Raw genomic sequence first — 21,940 nt, 5'->3', positions numbered from 1 at the left:
TGTCTAAGATGGTTTGAGCCCTGTTTTGGCACCCGGAACAGGTATCTAAGGTGGTCTGCGCCCTATTCCGGCACCCTGAACAGGTATCTAAGGTTGTCTGGGTGTTCTGTACACCATTCCGGCACATGAAACCGCTATCTAAGATGGTCTGCATCCTGTTCCGGCACCCGGACCGGTTGTCTAAGATGGTTTGAGCCCTGTTCCGGCACCCAGAACAGGTATCTAAGGTGGTCTGCGCCCTTTTCCGGCACCCGGAACAGCTATCTAAGGTTGTCTGGGTGTCCTGCACACCATTCCGGCACCTGAAACCGCTATATAAGATGGTCTGCATCCTGTTCCGGCACCCGGACCGGTTGTCTAAGATGGTTTGAGCCCTGTTCCGGCACCCGGAACAGGTATCTAAGGTGGTCTGCGGCCTTTCAAGGCACCCTGAACAGCTGTCTAAGGTTGTCTGGGTGTTCTGTACACCATTCCGGCACCTGAAACCGCTATCTAAGATGGTCTGCATACTGTTCCGGCACCCGGACCGGTTGTCTAAGATGGTTTGAGCCCTGTTTCGGCACCCGGAACAGGTATCTAAGGTGGTCTGCGCCCTTTTCCGGCACCCGGAACAGGTATCTAAGGTTGTCTGGGTGTTCTGTACACCATTCCGGCACATGAAACCGCTATCTAAGATGGTCTGCATCCTGTTCCGGCACCCGGACCGGTTGTCTAAGATGGTTTGAGCCCTGTTCCGGCACCCGGAACAGGTATCTAAGGTGTTCTGCGCCCTATTCCGGCACCCTGAACAGCTATCTAAGGTTGTCTGGGTGTTCTGTACACCATTCCGGCACATGAAACCGCTATCTAAGATGGTCTGCATCCTGTTCCGGCACCCGGACCGGTTGTCTAAGATGGTTTGAGCCCTGTTTTGGCACCCGGAACAGGTATCTAAGGTGGTCTGCGGCCTTTCAAGGCACCCATAACAGCTGTCTAAGGTTGTCTGAGTGTTCTGTACACCATTCCGGCACCTGAAACCGCTATCTAAGATGGTCTGCATACTGTTCCGGCACCCGGACCGGTTGTCTAAGATGGTTTGAGCCCTGTTTTGGCACCCGGAACAGGTATCTAAGGTGGTCTGCGCCCTATTCCGGCACCCTGAACAGGTATCTAAGGTTGTCTGGGTGTTCTGTACACCATTCCGGCACATGAAACCGCTATCTAAGATGGTCTGCATCCTGTTCCGGCACCCGGACCGGTTGTCTAAGATGGTTTGAGAGCTGTTCCGGCACCCAGAACAGGTATCTAAGGTGGTCTGCGCCCTTTTCCGGCACCAGGAACAGCTATCTAAGGTTGTCTGGGTGTCCTGCACACCATTCCGGCACCTGAAACCGCTATCTAAGATGGTCTGCATCCTGTTCCGGCACCCGGACCGGTTGTCTAAGATGGTTTGAGCCCTGTTCCGGCCCCCGGAACAGGTATCTAAGGTGTTCTGCGCCCTATTCCGGCACCCTGAACAGCTATATAAGTTTGTCTGGGTGTCTCGCACACCATTCCGGTACCTGAAACAGCTATCTAAGGTGGTCTGCCTCCTTTTCCGGCATCCGGACCGGTTGTCTAAGATGGTTTGAGCCCTGTTCCGGCACCCGGAACAGGTATCTAAGGTGGTCTGCGCCCTATTCTGGCTCCCTGAAAGGCTATCTAAGGTTGTCTGGGTATCCTGCACACAATTCCGGCACATGAAACGGCTATTTAAGGTGGTATGCATCCTGTTCCGGAACCCGGAACAGGTATCTAAGATGGTCTGCCCCCCATTCCGGGACCTGGTACTGATATCTAAGGATGTCCTATTTCGGCACCAATAGCATATAAGTTTGTCTGGGTGTTCTGCACCCAATTTTACCAACCGGAATGGATATAACGGCGCCCCACCCCACAGGGGCGTGGAAAGCCATGCTGGGCCCCAGTAATGTAATGCGGTGTGGCCTAAATTGGGTGCATATCTACACCTCTGAAAGATATGATTAATTAAAGTATTAATTGTGTGCAATTTATGCAAAGGGGCCAGGTTGCTTAATCGGAAGCAGGTCCCTCCTCTTCGGCCGACGGCGCCATCTGCCCAGTGACATCTGGGAACATGACGCATGTGCACTACAGGACGCTGCCCAGTACCGCCAAGCGTAAGTATATTTGGGAAGGGGGATGTGGACTCCCCTGTCGGGCCCCTCCAGCAGCCTGGGACAGGGTAATTAATACCTGATTACCCGCCTCTTGGTACCACTGCATGTGGCGCTGCTCATAAATATTAGTTTTAGAATCCCCTGTCGGGCCCCTCCAGCAGCCTGGGACAGGGTAATTAATACCTGATTACCCACCTCTTGGCACCACTGCATGTGGCGCTGCTCATAAATATTAGTTTTAATTATATTTTTTTATAAAGGCGGCGTGGTCACACCCCCTACCCTCCCAACAAAAACAATGGGCAAGTGGTCATTTATTATTATTTATTTATTTATTTATATATTTATACTGCTCTAAAAAAGAAAAAAAAAACCTCCCTATGCAGCCAGTGTGTGAAATAGATGAGCTGCAGCACCAGCAGCTATGTCCGTTCTCCCCCCTCCATCCCTCTGCCCGAGTGTAGTACCAGCGGGGTAGGTGGGAGGCTGTCAGCCCTGCACAGCGGTTCCCCTGTGTGACAGCAGCGCACAGACAGCGCCACTGTGCAGGGCTGACAGCCTCCTAGCAGTGCAGCAGCTTCGTGCGGGAGCCGGCAGGGATTTCTCCCTCCCCACTGACAGCCCGTCCGCGGACCCGCCCCCCGGACGGGGACGCGCTTTCACAGCTCCCCAGCGGCAGAGGTCGCTGCAGGGAGCTGATCCGGTCCGGCATTCCGGAATTTGGTCCGGTCCGGTTTTCACCTGTCCGGGTCCAGGCAGTCTCAGTAGAAACCAGAGTGCACTGGTCACCCCCACTGCTCTTGGAAACTAAACAGCGAGCTGCCACACTCCAGCTTTATAAATAAAAGAAAAATGTTACAAAAAAAGAGAAAATAAACTATATATAATAATAAGGAGGAATAGAAGCCCCCATATGTGCCCTAATCCACGAGGCACCAGAAAAAGACTGTCATGACGGGGTTGCATAGGGGAGCAGCTCAGAATTTTCAGATACAGCAGTTTTACGTGCCAAACTCCAGCCCAACCTGCAAACCCATGGTCCAATGTTGCCCAGCCTTTTACTTTGTAAACCCTTTTATTGAAATGTAAAGCTGATGAAAGCTGTTAGATAGTAAGCTGATGCAGTACTGTAAATTGGGCATCAGGGCAGCCTCCACTGTATAAACAGAAACACTTTAATGCCGCTTCACCTTTCATTCATTTACAGGTGACCCTTTGGAGACAGGGATAGGCAAACGCCTGTTCCTTAGGAACCTAGATAGTGACGGTGTTGGGTTTGAGTACAGCATGTTTTATAACAAGGAAGAGAGAAGGATGGTTTGTCTCTTCCAGCCCGGTCCCTACCTGGAAGGGCCCCCAGGGTAAGCTATGCTTTATCTATATGTATTATTTTTCTAAAAGACTCAAACCTGTAAAGTGAAGTATATTTAAATAATTACTGAAAATATTTAATTAATACCAAAGGTGCATCATGATGTCTTGCAGCAAGAGCAAAACCAGTTTCACTTTAGGTAATTGGGCCTTACTGAAATGTGGTTGGAGTTGTGTCCTGATGTGCAAAGTAACAATGGCCCTCATTCCGAGTTGATCGGTCGCAAGGCGAATTTAGCAGAGTTACACACGCTAAGCCGCCGCCTACTGGGAGTGAATCTTAGCTTCTTAAAATTGCGACCGATGTATTCGCAATATTGCGATTACTAACTACTTAGCAGTTTCAGAGTAGCTCCAGACTTACTCTGCCTGTGCGATCAGTTCAGTGCTTGTCGTTCCTGGTTGACGTCACAAACACACCCAGCGTTCGGCCAGGCACTCCCACCGTTTCCCCGGCCACTCCTGCGTTTTTTCCGGAAACGGTAGCGTTTTCAGCCACACGCCCCTGAAACGCCGTGTTTCCGCCCAGTAACACCCATTTCCTGTCAATCACATTACGATCGCCGGAGCGAAGAAAAAGCCGTGAGTAAAATTACTTTCTTCATAGTAAAGTTACTTGGCGCAGTCGCAGTGCGAACATTGCGCATGCGTACTAAGCGGATTTTCACTGCGATGCGATGAAAAATACCGAGCGAACAACTCGGAATGAGGGCCAATGTTTGGTACCTTGAGCATGAGCATGACTCATTCTATGCATGTACGAATGGGTCCTGCAGCACAGGACGCTTGTACAATTTTGGGGCCTATATGGGTCAGCAATGGCCTCAGTTTCTCCGAATGGAGGCAAGTCGCTGCCATTTCCGGGAAAGCAAGAGGCCAGGATCTCCATCAGAGGATGGAGATTTCCTGGCCTCTGTGTAAGACTTGCGGACACCAACTTGCGTGACTCCATGGGTCACACAGCCAGTCAGTGGTTTACTCGATTTCTGAGTATGCATCACAGTTATACCATGCACCAGCCTCCCAACAAACACTACACTACTGCCACTACCCTGCACCCCCTTCCCACACACACTACACCTCACCCTGCACCCCCTCCCCTCTCACACACTACCACCACTACCCTGGACCCGTGTACCCGCACACACTATACTACCGACGCTATCTGCACCTCCTCCCTGAACACATTATACTGCCTTTCATCCTGCACCCCCTCCCCACTCACACACTACCACCACTAACCTGCACCCCCTTCCCACACACACTACACTACTTCTCACCCTGCACCCCCTCCCCTCTCTACACTACCACCACTACCCTGCACCCGTGTACCCGCACACACTATACTACCGACGCTATCTGCACCTCCTCCCTGAACACATTATACTGCCTTTCATCCTGCACCCCCTCCCCACTCACACACTACCACCACTAACCTGCACCCCCTTCCCACACACACTACACTACTTCTCACCCTGCACCCCCTCCCCTCTCTACACTACCACCACTACCCTGCACCCGTGTACCCGCACACACTATACTACCGACGCTATCTGCACCTCCTCCCTGAACACATTATACTGCCTTTCATTCTGCACCCTCTCCCCACTCACACACTACCACCACTAACCTGCACCCCCTTCCCCACACACACTACACTACTTCTCACCCTGCACCCCCTCCCCTCTCTACACTACCACCACTACGCTGCACCCGTGTACCCGCACACACTATACTACCGACGCTATCTGCACCTCCTCCCTGAACACATTATACTGCCTTTCATCCTGCACCCCCTCCCCACTCACACACTACCACCACTACCCTGCACCCCCTTCCCCACACACACTACACTACTTCTCACCCTGCACCCCCTCCCCTCTCTACACTACCACCACTACCCTGCACCCGTGTACCCGCACACACTATACTACCGACGCTATCTGCACCTCCTCCCTGAACACATTATACTGCCTTTCATCCTGCACCCCCTCCCCACTCACACACTACCACCACTAACCTGCACCCCCTTCCCCACACACACTACACTACTTCTCACCCTGCACCCCCTCCCCTCTCTACACTACCACCACTACCCTGCACCCGTGTACCCGCACACACTATACTACCGACGCTATCTGCACCTCCTCCCTGAACACATTATACTGCCTTTCATCCTGCACCCCCTCCCCACTCACACACTACCACCACTACCCTGCACCCCCTTCCCCACACACACTACACTACTTCTCACCCTGCACCCCCTCTCCTCTCTACACTACCACCACTACCCTGCACCCGTGTACCCGCACACACTATACTACCGACGCTATCTGCACCTCCTCCCTGAACACATTATACTGCCTTTCATCCTGCACCCCCTCCCCACTCACACACTACCACCACTAACCTGCATCCTCTTCCCCACACACACTACACTACTTCTCACCCTGCACCCCCTCCCCTCTCTACACTACCACCACTACCCTGCACCCGTGTACCCGCACACACTATACTACCGAAGCTATCTGCACCTCCTCCCTGAACACATTATACTACCTTTCATCCTGCACCCCCTCCCCACTCACACACTACCACCACTACCCTGCACCCCCTTCCCCACACACACTACACTACTTCTCACCCTGCACCCCCTCCCCTCTCTACACTACCACCACTACCCTGCACCCGTGTACCCGCACACACTATACTACCGACGCTATCTGCACCTCCTCCCTGAACACATTATACGACCTTTCATCCTGCACCCCCTCCCCACTCACACACTACCACCACTAACCTGCACCCCCTTCCCCACACACACTACACTACTTCTCACCCTGCACCCCCTCCCCTCTCTACACTACCACCACTACCCTGCACCCGTGTACCCGCACACACACTATACTACCGACGCTATCTGCACCTCCTCCCTGAACACATTATACTGCCTTTCATCCTGCACCCCCTCCCCACTCACACACTACCACCACTAACCTGCACCCCCTTCCCCACACACACTACACTACTTCTCACCCTGCACCCCCTCCCCTCTCTACACTACCACCACTACGCTGCACCCGTGTACCCGCACACACTATACTAACGACGCTATCTGCACCTCCTCCCTGAACACATTATACTGCCTTTCATCCTGCACCCCCTCCCCACTCACACACTACCACCACTAACCTGCACCCCCTTCCCCACACACACTACACTACTTCTCACCCTGCACCCCCTCCCCTCTCTACACTACCACCACTACCCTGCACCCGTGTACCCGCACACACTATACTACCGACGCTATCTGCGCCTCCTCCCTGAACACATTATACTGCCTTTCATCCTGCACCCCCTCCCCACTCACACACTACCACCACTAACCTGCACCCCCTTCCCCACACACAGTACACTACTTCTCACCCTGCTCCCCCTCCCCTCTCTACACTACCACCACCACCCTGCACCCGTGTACCCGCACACACTATACTACCGACACTATCTGCACCTCCTCCCTGAACACATTATACTGCCTTTCATCCTGCACCCTCTCCCCACTTACACACTACCACCACTAACCTGCACCCCCTTCCCCACACACACTACACTACTTCTCACCCTGCACCCCCTCCGCTCTCTACACTACCACCACTACCCTGCACCCGTGTACCCGCACACACTATACTACCGACGCTATCTGCACCTCCTCCCTGAACACATTATACTGCCTTTCATCCTGCACCCCCTCCCCACTCACACACTACCACCACTAACCTGCACCCCCTTCCCCACACACACTACACTACTTCTCACCCTGCACCCCCTCCCCTCTCACACACTACCACCACTACCCTGGACCCGTGTACCCGCACACACTATACTACCGACGCTATCTGCACCTCCTCCCTGAACACATTATACTGCCTTTCATCCTGCACCCCCTCCCCACTCACACACTACCACCACTAACCTGCACCCCCTTCCCACACACACTACACTACTTCTCACCCTGCACCCCCTCCCCTCTCTACACTACCACCACTACCCTGCACCCGTGTACCCGCACACACTATACTACCGACGCTATCTGCACCTCCTCCCTGAACACATTATACTGCCTTTCATTCTGCACCCTCTCCCCACTCACACACTACCACCACTAACCTGCACCCCCTCCCCACTCACACACTACCCCCACTAACCTGCACCCCCTTCCCCACACACACTACACTACTTCTCACCCTGCACCCCCTCCCCTCTCTACACTACCACCACTACCCTGCACCCGTGTACCCGCACACACTATACTACCGACGCTATCTGCACCTCCTCCCTGAACACATTATACTGCCTTTCATTCTGCACCCTCTCCCCACTCACACACTACCACCACTAACTTGCACCCCCTTCCCCACACACACTACACTACTTCTCACCCTGCACCCCCTCCCCTCTCTACACTACCACCACTACGCTGCACCCGTGTACCCGCACACACTATACTACCGACGCTATCTGCACCTCCTCCCTGAACACATTATACTGCCTTTCATCCTGCACCCCCTCCCCACTCACACACTACAAACACTACCCTGCACCCCCTTCCCCACACACACTATACTACTTCTCACCCTGCACCCCCTCCCCTCTCTACACTACCACCACTACCCTGCACCCGTGTACCCGCACACACTATACTACCGACGCTATCTGCACCTCCTCCCTGAACACATTATACTGCCTTTCATCCTGCACCCCCTCCCCACTCACACACTACCACCACTAACCTGCACCCCCTTCCCCACACACACTACACTACTTCTCACCCTGCACCCCCTCCCCTCTCTACACTACCACCACTACCCTGCACCCGTGTACCTGCACACACTATACTACCGACGCTATCTGCACCTCCTCCCTGAACACATTATACTGCCTTTCATCCTGCACCCCCTCCCCACTCACACACTACCACCACTACCCTGCACCCCCTTCCCCACACACACTACACTACTTCTCACCCTGCACCCCCTCCCCTCTCTACACCACCACCACTACCCTGCACCCGTGTACCCGCACACACTATACTACCGACGCTATCTGCACCTCCTCCCTGAACACATTATACTGCCTTTCATCCTGCACCCCCTCCCCACTCACACACTACCACCACTAACCTGCATCCTCTTCCCCACACACACTACACTACTTCTCACCCTGCACCCCCTCCCCTCTCTACACTACCACCACTACCCTGCACCCGTGTACCCGCACACACTATACTACCGACGCTATCTGCACCTCCTCCCTGAACACATTATACTGCCTTTCATCCTGCACCCCCTCCCCACTCACACACTACCACCACTAACCTGCACCCCCTTCCCCACACACACTACACTACTTCTCACCCTGCACCCCCTCCCCTCTCTACACTACCACCACTACCCTGCACCCGTGTACCCGCACACACACTATACTACCGACGCTATCTGCACCTCCTCCCTGAACACATTATACTGCCTTTCATCCTGCACCCCCTTCCCACTCACACACTACCACCACTAACCTGCACCCCCTTCCCCACACACACTACACTACTTCTCACCCTGCACCCCCTCCCCTCTCTACACTACCACCACTACGCTGCACCCGTGTACCCGCACACACTATACTACCGACGCTATCTGCACCTCCTCCCTGAACACATTATACTGCCTTTCATCCTGCACCCCCTCCCCACTCACACACTACCACCACTAACCTGCACCCCCTTCCCCACACACACTACACTACTTCTCACCCTGCACCCCCTCCCCTCTCTACACTACCACCACTACCCTGCACCCGTGTACCCGCACACACTATACTACCGACGCTATCTGCACCTCCTCCCTGAACACATTATACTGCCTTTCATTCTGCACCCTCTCCCCACTCACACACTACCACCACTAACCTGCACCCCCTCCCCACTCACACACTACCACCACTAACCTGCACCCCCTTCCCACACACACTACACTACTTCTCACCCTGCACCCCCTCCCCTCTCTACACTACCACCACTACCCTGCACCCGTGTACCCGCACACACTATACTACCGACGCTATCTGCACCTCCTCCCTGAACACATTATACTGCCTTTCATTCTGCACCCTCTCCCCACTCACACACTACCACCACTAACCTGCACCCCCTTCCCCACACACACTACACTACTTCTCACCCTGCACCCCCTCCCCTCTCTACACTACCACCACTACGCTGCACCCGTGTACCCGCACACACTATACTACCGACGCTATCTGCACCTCCTCCCTGAACACATTATACTGCCTTTCATCCTGCACCCCCTCCCCACTCACACACTACCACCACTACCCTGCACCCCCTTCCCCACACACACTATACTACTTCTCACCCTGCACCCCCTCCCCTCTCTACACTACTACCACTACCCTGCACCCGTGTACCCGCACACACTATACTACCGACGCTATCTGCACCTCCTCCCTGAACACATTATACTGCCTTTCATCCTGCACCCCCTCCCCACTCACACACTACCACCACTAACCTGCACCCCCTTCACCACACACACTACACTACTTCTCACCCTGCACCCCCTCCCCTCTCTACACTACCACCACTACCCTGCACCCGTGTACCTGCACACACTATACTACCGACGCTATCTGCACCTCCTCCCTGAACACATTATACTGCCTTTCATCCTGCACCCCCTCCCCACTCACACACTACCACCACTACCCTGCACCCCCTTTCCCACACACACTACACTACTTCTCACCCTGCACCCCCTCCCCTCTCTACACTACCACCACTACCCTGCACCCGTGTACCCGCACACACTATACTACCGACGCTATCTGCACCTCCTCCCTGATCACATTATACTGCCTTTCATCCTGCACCCCCTCCCCACTCACACACTACCACCACTAACCTGCATCCTCTTCCCCACACACACTACACTACTTCTCACCCTGCACCCCCTCCCCTCTCTACACTACCACCACTACCCTGCACCCGTGTACCCGCACACACTATACTACCGACGCTATCTGCACCTCCTCCCTGAACACATTATACTACCTTTCATCCTGCACCCCCTCCCCACTCACACACTACCACCACTACCCTGCACCCCCTTCCCCACACACACTACACTACTTCTCACCCTGCACCCCCTCCCCTCTCTACACTACCACCACTACCCTGCACCCGTGTACCCGCACACACTATACTACCGACGCTATCTGCACCTCCTCCCTGAACACATTATACTGCCTTTCATCCTGCACCCCCTCCCCACTCACACACTACCACCACTAACCTGCATCCTCTTCCCCACACACACTACACTACTTCTCACCCTGCACCCCCTCCCCTCTCTACACTACCACCACTACCCTGCACCCGTGTACCCGCACACACTATACTACCGACGCTATCTGCACCTCCTCCCTGAACACATTATACTACCTTTCATCCTGCACCCCCTCCCCACTCACACACTACCACCACTAACCTGCACCCCCTTCCCCACACACACTACACTACTTCTCACCCTGCACCCCCTCCCCTCTCTACACTACCACCACTACCCTGCACCCGTGTACCCGCACACACACTATACTACCGACGCTATCTGCACCTCCTCCCTGAACACATTATACTGCCTTTCATCCTGCACCCCCTTCCCACTCACACACTACCACCACTAACCTGCACCCCCTTCCCCACACACACTACTTCTCACCCTGCACCCCCTCCCCTCTCTACACTACCACCACTACGCTGCACCCGTGTACCTGCACACACTATACTACCGACGCTATCTGCACCTCCTCCCTGAACACATTATACTGCCTTTCATCCTGCACCCCCTCCCCACTCACACACTACCACCACTAACCTGCACCCCCTTCCCCACACACACTACACTACTTCTCACCCTGCACCCCCTCCCCTCTCTACACTACCACCACTACCCTGCACCCGTGTACCCGCACACACTATACTACCGACGCTATCTGCGCCTCCTCCCTGAACACATTATACTGCCTTTCATCCTGCACCCCCTCCCCACTCACACACTACCACCACTAACCTGCACCCCCTTCCCCACACACAGTACACTACTTCTCACCCTGCACCCCCTCCCCTCTCTACACTACCACCACTACCCTGCACCCGTGTACCCGCACACACTATACTACCGACACTTTCTGCACCTCCTCCCTGAACACATTATACTGCCTTTCATCCTGCACCCTCTCCCCACTTACACACTACCACCACTAACCTGCACCCCCTTCCCCACACACACTACACTACTTCTCACCCTGCACCCCCTCCGCTCTCTACACTACCACCACTACCCTGCACACGTGTACCCGCACACACTATACTACCGACACTATCTGCACCTCCTCCCTGAACACATTATACTGCCTTTCATCCTGCACCCTCTCCCCACACACACACTACCACCACTAACCTGCACCCCCTTCCCCACACACACTACACTACTTCTCACCCTGCACCCCCTCCCCTCTCTACACTACCACCACTACCCTGCACCCGTGTACCCGCACACACTATACTACCGACGCTATCTGCACCTCCTCCCTGAACACATTATACTGCCTTTCATCCTGCACCCCCTCCCCACTCACACACTACCACCACTAACCTGCACCCCCTTCCCCACACACACTACACTACTTCTCACCCTGCACCCCCTCCCCTCTCTACACTACCACCACTACCCTGCACCCGTGTACCCGCACACACTATACTACCGACACTATCTGCACCCCCTCCCCACTCACACACTACCACCACTACCCTGGACCCGTGTACCCGCACACACTATACTACCGACGCTATCTGCACCTCCTCCCTGAACACATTATACTGCCTTTCATCCTGCACCCTCTCCCCACTCACACACTACCACCACTAACCTGCATCCTCTTTCCCACACGCACTACACTACTTCTCACCCTGCACCCCCTCCCCTCTCTACACTACCACCACTACCCTGCACCCGTGTACCTGCACACACTATACTACCGACACTATCTGCACCTCCTCCCTGAACACATTATACTACCTTTCATCCTGCACCCCCTCCCCACTCACACACTACCACCACTAACCTGCACCCCCTTCCCCACACACACTACACTACTTCTCACCCTGCACCCCCTCCCCTCTCTACACTACCACCACTACCCTGCACCCGTGTACCCGCACACACACTATACTACCGACGCTATCTGCACCTCCTCCCTGAACACATTATACTGCCTTTCATCCTGCACCCCCTTCCCACTCACACACTACCACCACTAACCTGCACCCCCTTCCCCACACACACTACACTACTTCTCACCCTGCACCCCCTCCCCTCTCTACACTACCACCACTACGCTGCACCCGTGTACCCGCACACACTATACTACCGACGCTATCTGCACCTCCTCCCTGAACACATTATACTGCCTTTCATCCTGCACCCCCTCCCCACTCACACACTACCACCACTAACCTGCACCCCCTTCCCCACACACACTACACTACTTCTCACCCTGCACCCCCTCCCCTCTCTACACTACCACCACTACCCTGCACCCGTGTACCCGCACAGACTATACTACCGACGCTATCTGCGCCTCCTCCCTGAACACATTATACTGCCTTTCATCCTGCACCCCCTCCCCACTCACACACTACCACCACTAACCTGCACCCCCTTCCCCACACACAGTACACTACTTCTCACCCTGCACCCCCTCCCCTCTCTACACTACCACCACTACCCTGCACCCGTGTACCCGCACACACTATACTACCGACACTATCTGCACCTCCTCCCTGAACACATTATTCTGCCTTTCATCCTGCACCCTCTCCCCACTTACACACTACCACCACTAACCTGCACCCCCTTCCCCACACACACTACACTACTACTCACCCTGCACCCCCTCCGCTCTCTACACTACCACCACTACCCTGCACCCGTGTACCCGCACACACTATACTACCGACACTATCTGCACCTCCTCCCTGAACACATTATACTGCCTTTCATCCTGCACCCTCTCCCCACACACACACTACCACCACTAACCTGCACCCCCTTCCCCACACACACTACACTACTTCTCACCCTGCACCCCCTCCCCTCTCTACACTACCACCACTACCCTGCACCCGTGTACCCGCACACACTATACTACCGACGCTATCTGCACCTCCTCCCTGAACACATTATACTGCCTTTCATCCTGCACCCCCTCCCCACTCACACACTACCACCACTAACCTGCACCCCCTTCCCCACACACACTACACTACTTCTCACCCTGCACCCCCTCCCCTCTCTACACTACCACCACTACCCTGCACCCGTGTACCCGCACACACTATACTACCGACACTATCTGCACCCCCTCCCCACTCACACACTACCACCACTACCCTGGACCCGTGTACCCGCACACACTTTACTACCGACGCTATCTGCACCTCCTCCCTGAACACATTATACTGCCTTTCATCCTGCACCCTCTCCCCACTCACACACTACCACCACTAACCTGCATCCTCTTTCCCACACACACTACACTACTTCTCACCCTGCACCCCCTCCCCTCTCTACACTACCACCACTACCCTGCACCCGTGTACCTGCACACACTATACTACCGACACTATCTGCACCTCCTCCCTGAACACATTATACTGCATTTCATCCTGCACCCTCTCCCCATCACACACTACCACCACTAACCTGCACCCCCTTCCCCACACACACTACACTACTTCTCACCCTGCACCCCTTCACCTCTCTACACTACCACCACTACCCTGCACCCGTGTACCCGCACACACTATACTACCGACACTATCTGCACCTCCTCCCTGAACACATTATACTGCCTTTCATCCTGCACCCCCTCCCCACTCACACACTACCCTGGACCCGTGTACCCGCACACACTATACTACCGACGCTATATGCACCTCCTCCCTGAACACATTATACTGCCTTTCATCCTGCACCCCCTCCCCACTCACACACTACCCCCACACACACTACACTAGACTACTATGGCATCCCATAGAGAGAAATGTGTAAGGCCCTTTAATTGGAAGAAAATAGTGTTATCTAACCTTGTAAGCTTCACTGGCACAGCAGGAGTTAATGGAATGTAACAGAGCCCGATCACATGTTCTGTGAAGTGAGGTGGCAAGATCTTGAGAGCAAGCGCTCCCATGCGTCATCGGTGACATCCTCCATAGGTCCAATGCGACATCGCAAGCGAGGGCCATGCTGCCAAATGTAGTATAGCCCCTGCTCACCCCCCCGTCATTGCTCATCGCTGCTGGCAGTAGTGTGTATGCATTTGCTGAGTCATCCTAGTGTGTACCCACCTTAAGTCTCTCAATTACCTGAACCTCATAAGGCCCTACACTGGAACAAAAGCTACCTAACAAAACAAACACCTGAAGGGGTGGGGGGGGGGATGTAATAGGGTGTGAGAATTAGAAAGTGAGATATTTTGGAAAAGTATTCATGTTTTTAGGGTGGCAATCACTGACATGGCAATACCCGGTTGATTTTGTCATGTAAATGATTGCCACAAAAACAGGAGAACTTTCCCTTTCCCAAAATCTCTCACTTTCTGATTCACATACCCTATTACATCCCCTCCCCCCCAGTCTTAATTTGTTCTCTACCCTGACTTTTGCCTTCCCAAAGCAGAAAAGTTGCATTTTTTTGACCAAACAGGTGGAAGAAAAACGCTATCAAATTCAGATTACAACCAATTACTTATTTTTTTTACTTTGAAATGCAGCATGCAATGGTTCTACGTGTCCATGCCAAATTTCAGCTCAGTATGTCCAATAACATATGAAGTGTGGCCCCTCAAACATCATGCCTCACTTTCAGGAATTTTCTATGGGAGAAATCCATTTATTAGATTCTGCTTTAATATAACGAGCGCGTATTTTTAAGATGTTTATACACTGCTCAAAAAAATAAAGGGAACACTAAAATAATACATCCTAGATCTGAATGATCGAAATATTCTTACTAAATACTTTGGTGGTTATTCCGAGTTGTTCGCTCGGTAATTTTCTTCGCATCGCAGCGATTTTCCGCTTAATGCTCATGCGCAATGTTCGCACTGCGACTGCGCCAAGTAAATTTGCTAAGCAGTTAGGAATATTACTCACGGTTTTTTCATCGTTCTGGTGATCGTAATGTGATTGACAGGAAGTGGGTGTTTCTGGGCGGAAACAGGCCGTTTTATGGGAGTGTGTGAAAAAACGCTACCGTTTCTGGGAAAAACGCGGGAGTGGCTGGAGAAACGGAGGAGTGGCTGGGCGAACGCTGGGTGTGTTTGTGACGTCAAACCAGGAACGACAAGCACTGAACTGATCGCACTGGCAGAGTAAGTCTCGAGCTACTCAGAAACTGCACAGAGATGTCTTATCGCAATATTGCGAATCTTTCGTTCGCAATTTTAAGATGCTAAGATTCACTCCCAGTAGGCGGCGGCTTAGCGTGTGCAATGCTGCTAAAAGCAGCTTGCGAGCGAACAACTCGGAATGAGGGCCTTTGTTCTTTACATAGTTGAATGTGCTGACAACAAAATCACACAAAAATTATCAATGGAAATCAAATTTATTAACCCATGGAGGTCTGGATTTGGAGTCACCCTCAAAATTAAAGTGGAAAAACACACTACAGGCTGATCCAACTTTGATGTAATGTCCTTAAAACAAGTCAAAATGAGGCTTAGTAGTGTGTGTGGCCTCCACGTGTCTGTATGACCTCCCTACAATGCCTGGGCATGCTCCTGATGATCCTGAGATAAAGATAAAAGATAATTTAAGCTTATCTATCCACATAAAAGTTCAGATACACCCTGTCTCCAATATATTTCAAAAATAGTAAAAATGCAAAGTACAAGATAAAGCATTTTTTTAAAGCTTATCTGTCCATGTATATATATATATATATATATATATATACTGCTCAAAAAAATAAGGGGAACACTTAAACAACACAATGTAACTCCAAGTCAATCACACTTCTGTGAAATCAAACTGTCCACTTAGGAAGCAACACTGATTGACAATCAATTTCACATGCTGTTGTGCAAATGGAATAGACAACAGGTGGAAATTAGCAAGACACCCCCAATAAAGGAGTTGTTCTGCAGGTGGTGACCACAGACCACTTCTCAGCTCCTATGCTTTCTGGCTGATGTTTTGGTCACCTTTGAAAGCTGGCGGTGCTTTCACTCTAGTGGTAGCATGAGACGGAGTCTACAACCCACACAAGTGGCTCAGGTAGTGCAGCTCATCCAGGATGGCACATCAATGCGAGCTGTGGCAAGAAGGTTTGCTGTGTCTGTCAGTGTAGTGTGTAGAGCATGGAGGCGCTACCAGGAGACAGGCCAGTACATCAGGAGATGTGAAGGAGGCCGTAGGAGGGCAACAACCCAGCAGTAGGACCGTTACCTCCGCCTTTGTGCAAGGAGGAACAGGAGGAGCACTGCCAGAGCCCTGCAAAATGACCTCCAGCAAGCCACAAATGTGCATGTGTCTAATCAAACGATCAGAAACAGACTCCATGAGGGTGGTATGAGGGCCCGTCGTCCACAGGTGGGGGTTGTGCTTACTGCCCAACACCATGCAGGACGTTTGGCATTTGCCAGAGAACACCAAGATTGGCAAATTCGCCACTGGCGCCTTGTGCTCTTCACAGATGAAAGCAGGTTCTCACTGAGCACATGTGACAGACGTGACAGAGTCTGGAGACGCCAAGGAGAACGTTCTGCTGCCTGCAACATCCTCCAGCATGACCGGTTTGGCACTGGGTCAGTAATGGTGTGGGGTGGCATTTCTTTGAGGGGCCGCACAGCCCTCCATGTGCTCGCCAGAGGTAGCCTGACTGCCATTAGGTACAGAGATGAGATCATCAGACCCCTTATGAGACCATATGCTGGTGCGGTTGGCCCTGGGTTCCTCCTAATGCAAGACAATGCTAGACCTCATGTGGCTGGAGTGTGTCAGCAGTTCCTGCAAAACGAAGGTGTTGATGCTATGGACTGGCCCGCCCATTCCACAGACCTGAATCCAGTTGAGCACATCTGGGACATCATGTCTCGCTCCATCCACCAACGCCACGTTGCGCCACAGACTGTCCAGGAGTTGGCGGATGCTTTAGTACAGGTCTGGGAGGAGATCCCTCAGGAGACCATCCACCAACTCATCAGGAGCATGCCCAGGCATTGTAGGGAGGTCATACAGGCACGTTGAGGCCACACACACTACTGAGCCTCATTTTGACTCGTTTTAAGGACATTACATCAAAGTTGGATCAGCCTGTAGTGTGTTTTTCCACTTTAATTTTGAGTGTGACTCCAAATCCAGACCTCCATGGGTTAATGCATTTGATTTCCAATGATAATTTTTGTGTGATTTTGCTGTCAGCACATTCAACTATGTAAAGAACAAAGTATTTAATAAGAATAATTCATTCATTCAGATCTAGGATGTGTTATTTTAGTGTTCCCTTTATTTTTTTGAGCAGTGTATATATATATATATATATATATATATATATATAAAACAATTAGGTCAAGGCAAACTAACAGTCCAAGTATTAAGGATAGCCATGCTTGAGCACAGGTGCCTAATTCTCCCCTGTTATTCTCTCACAGATATGCCCATGGAGGATGTATTGCTACTATAATTGACAGCACAGCTGGAGCAGGAGCTGTATATACATATGGAAGTGTCATGACAGCCAATCTCAACATCAACTACCTCAAGTAGGTACTACTAAACAGTGGCAGCACTGAGGTTGGTCACACTCAGTGTGGCCAATAGACCCTAGAAAAAGGGACGTGGTCTCATCGGAATGGGTGTTGCAGGGGCGGATTGGCCCACCAGGACATCATGACAGATTTCAATGGGCCGGTACCATTAGTGATGAGCGGGTTCGGATCCTTGGGATCCGAACCCGCCCGAACTTCACCTTTTTTTTCACGGGTCCGAGCGACTCGGATCCTCCCGCCTTGCTCGGTTAACCCGAGCGCGCCCGAACGTCATCATCCCGCTGTCGGATTCTCGCGAGATTCGGATTCTATATAAGGAGCCGCGCGTCGCCGCCATTTTCACACGTGCATTGAGATTGATAGGGAGAGGACGTGGCTGGCGTCCTCTCCGTTATAGTAGAAAAAGACTGAGTATAAAGACTGAGTGACTTACTTATAATTGTGGGGAGGATTGGGGACGGGGAGCAGCTGTTAGGGAGTACAGTGCAGGGTTTTGATTATACCACCAGTGAGTTTAATCCTTTGTTTCTCTGCCTGAAAACGCTCCACCATATCTGTGCTCACTCAGTGTGCTGCACTGCTGCATGATATATCTGTGCTTAGTGCACTGCTCACACTGCCTAATTGTGGGGACTGGGGAGCAGTTATAGCAGGAGTACAGTGCACAGTTTTGCTGACAGTGACCACCAGTCCAGTATACGTTTGTCTGCCTGAAAAACACTCCTGTCTGTGGTGGCTTTTTTTTTCTTCATACTAGTTTAGCAGTCTGCTGACAGTGTCCACCAGGTCCGTTATTATTTATTATACAGTATATTATATTTATTTTATATATATCTAGCAGTACGGTAGGCCACGGCTGTACCTACCTCTGTGTCGTCAGTGCACTCGTCGTCCATAAGTAATATAATACTATACTATCCATCCATCTACATTGTATACCTGTGGTGGCTTTTTTTTTCTTCATACTAGTTTAGCAGTCTGCTGACAGTGTCCACCAGGTCCGTTATTATATTATACAGTATATATTATATATATAAGCAGTACGGTAGGCCACGGCTGTACCTACCTCTGTGTCGTCAGTGCACTCGTCGTCCATAAGTAATATAATAGTATACTATCCATCCATCCATCTACATTGTATACCTGTGGTGGCTTTTTTTTCCTTCATACTAGTTTAGCAGTCTGCTGACAGTGTCCACCAGGTCCGTTATACAGTATATTATATATATAAGCAGTACGGTAGGCCACGGCTGTACCTACCTCTGTGTCGTCAGTGCACTCGTCGTCCATAAGTAATATAATACTATCCTATCCATCCATCTACATTGTATACCTGTGGTGGCTTTTTTTTTCTTCATACTAGTTTAGCAGTCTGCTGACAGTGTCCACCAGGTCCGTTATTATATTATACAGTATATTATATATATATAAGCAGTACTGTAGGCCACGGCTGTACCTACCTCTGTGTCGTCAGTGCACTCGTCGTCCATAAGTAATATAATACTATACTATCCATACATCTACATTGTATACCTGTGGTGGCTTTTTTTTTCTTCATACTAGTTTAGCAGTCTGCTGACAGTGTCCACCAGGTCCGTTATACAGTATATTATATATATAAGCAGTACGGTAGGCCACGGCTGTACCTACCTCTGTGTCGTCAGTGCACTCGTCGTCCATAAGTAATATAATACTATACTATCCATCCATCTACATTGTATACCTGTTGTGGCTTTTTTTTTCTTCATACTAGTTTAGCAGTCTGCTGACAGTGTCCACCAGGTCCGTTATACAGTATATTATATATATAAGCAGTACGGTAGGCCACGCTGTACCTACCTCTGTGTCGTCAGTGCACTCGTCGTCCATAAGTAATATAATACTATACTATCCATCCATCTATATTGTATACCTGTGGTGCTTTTTTTTTCTTCATACTAGTTTAGCAGTCTGCTGACAGTGTCCACCAGGTCCGTTATACAGTATATTATATATATAAGCAGTACGGTAGGCCACGGCTGTACCTACCTCTGTGTCGTCAGTGCACTCGTCGGCCATAAGTAATATAATACTATACATTCCATCCATCTACATTGTATACCTGTGGTGGCTTTTAGTTGTGCGCATTAAAATATGGAGAACAAAAATGTGGAGGTTAAAAAAATAGGGAAAGATCAAGATCCACTTCCACCTCGTGCTGAAGCTGCTGCCACTAGTCATGGCCGAGACGATGAAATGCCATCAACGTCGTCTGCCAAGGCCGATGCCCAATGTCATAGTACAGAGCATGTAAAATCCAAAACACAAAAGATCAGTAAAATGACCCAAAAATCAAAATTAAAAGCGTCTGAGGAGAAGCGTAAACTTGCCAATATGCCATTTACGACACGGAGTGGCAAGGAACGGCTGAGGCCCTGGCCTATGTTCATGGCTAGTGGTTCAGCTTCACATGAGGATGGAAGCACTCATCCTCTCGCTAGAAAAAAGAAAATACTTAAGCTGGCAAAAGCACAGCAAAGAACTGTGCGTTCTTCGAAATCACAAATCCCCAAGGAGAGTCCAATTGTGTCGGTTGCGATGCATGACCTTCCACACACTGGACGGGAAGAGCTTGCGCCTTCCACCATTTGCACGCCCCCTGCAAGTGCGCCTCTTTTTTTCTTTGCGTCATGTGCTGTTTGGGTAATATTTTTTTGAAGGGCCATCCTGCCTGACATTGCAGTGCCACTCCTAGATGGGCCAGGTGTTTGTGTCGACCACTTGGGTCGCTTAGCTTAGTCACACAGCTACCTCATTGCGCCTCTTTTTTTCTTTGCGTCATGTGCTGTTTGGGGAGTATTTTTTTGAAGGGCCATCCTGCCTTACACTGCAGTGCCACTCCTAGATGGGCCAGGTGTTTGTGTCGGCCACTAGGGTCGCTTAGCTTAGTCACACAGCTACCTCATTGCGCCTCTTTTTTTCTTTGCGTCATGTGCTGTTTGGGGAGTATTTTTTTGAAGGGCCATCCTGCCTGACACTGCAGTGCCACTCCTAGATGGGCCAGGTGTTTGTGTCGGCCACTTGGGTCGCTTAGCTTAGTCACACAGCTACCTCATTGCGCCTCTTTTTTTCTTTGCGTCATGTGCTGTTTGGGGAGTATTTTTTTGAAGGGCCATCCTGCATGACACTGCAGTGCCACTCCTAGATGGGCCAGGTGTTTGTGTCGGCCACTAGGGTCGCTTAGCTTAGCCATCCAGCGACCTCGGTGCAAATTTTAGGACTAAAAATAATATTGTGAGGTGTGAGGTGTTCAGAATAGACTGGAAATGAGTGTAAATTATGGTTATTGAGGTTAATAATACTATGGGATCAAAATGACCCCCAAATTCTATGATTTAAGCTGTTTTTTAGGGTTTTTTGAAAAAAACACCCGAATCCAAAACACAACCGAATCTGACAAAAAAAATTTGGTGAGGTTTTGCCAAAACGCGTTCGAACCCAAAACACGGCCGCGGAACTGAACCCAAAAC

The 21,940-nt window shown here is 51.4% G+C and overlaps 1 protein-coding gene across 1 annotated transcript in view; it reads left to right on the top strand.

Annotated features, from left to right (window-relative positions):
- Positions 1 to 21,940, top strand: part of LOC134979939 (acyl-coenzyme A thioesterase THEM4-like) — a 170,362-nt gene that overhangs the window by 84,816 nt on the left and 63,606 nt on the right. The window contains exons 4-5 of the mRNA XM_063946547.1: positions 3,367 to 3,520; positions 18,315 to 18,425. Of these exons, the coding sequence (XP_063802617.1) occupies positions 3,367 to 3,520; positions 18,315 to 18,425 (265 nt within the window). The remainder of the gene's footprint in view (positions 1 to 3,366; positions 3,521 to 18,314; positions 18,426 to 21,940) is intronic.

This window comes from Pseudophryne corroboree, chromosome 12 (assembly GCF_028390025.1).
Source record: "Pseudophryne corroboree isolate aPseCor3 chromosome 12, aPseCor3.hap2, whole genome shotgun sequence".
Lineage (NCBI taxonomy): Eukaryota > Metazoa > Chordata > Amphibia > Anura > Myobatrachidae > Pseudophryne > Pseudophryne corroboree.
This window is presented reverse-complemented; position numbering and strand designations above follow the sequence as displayed.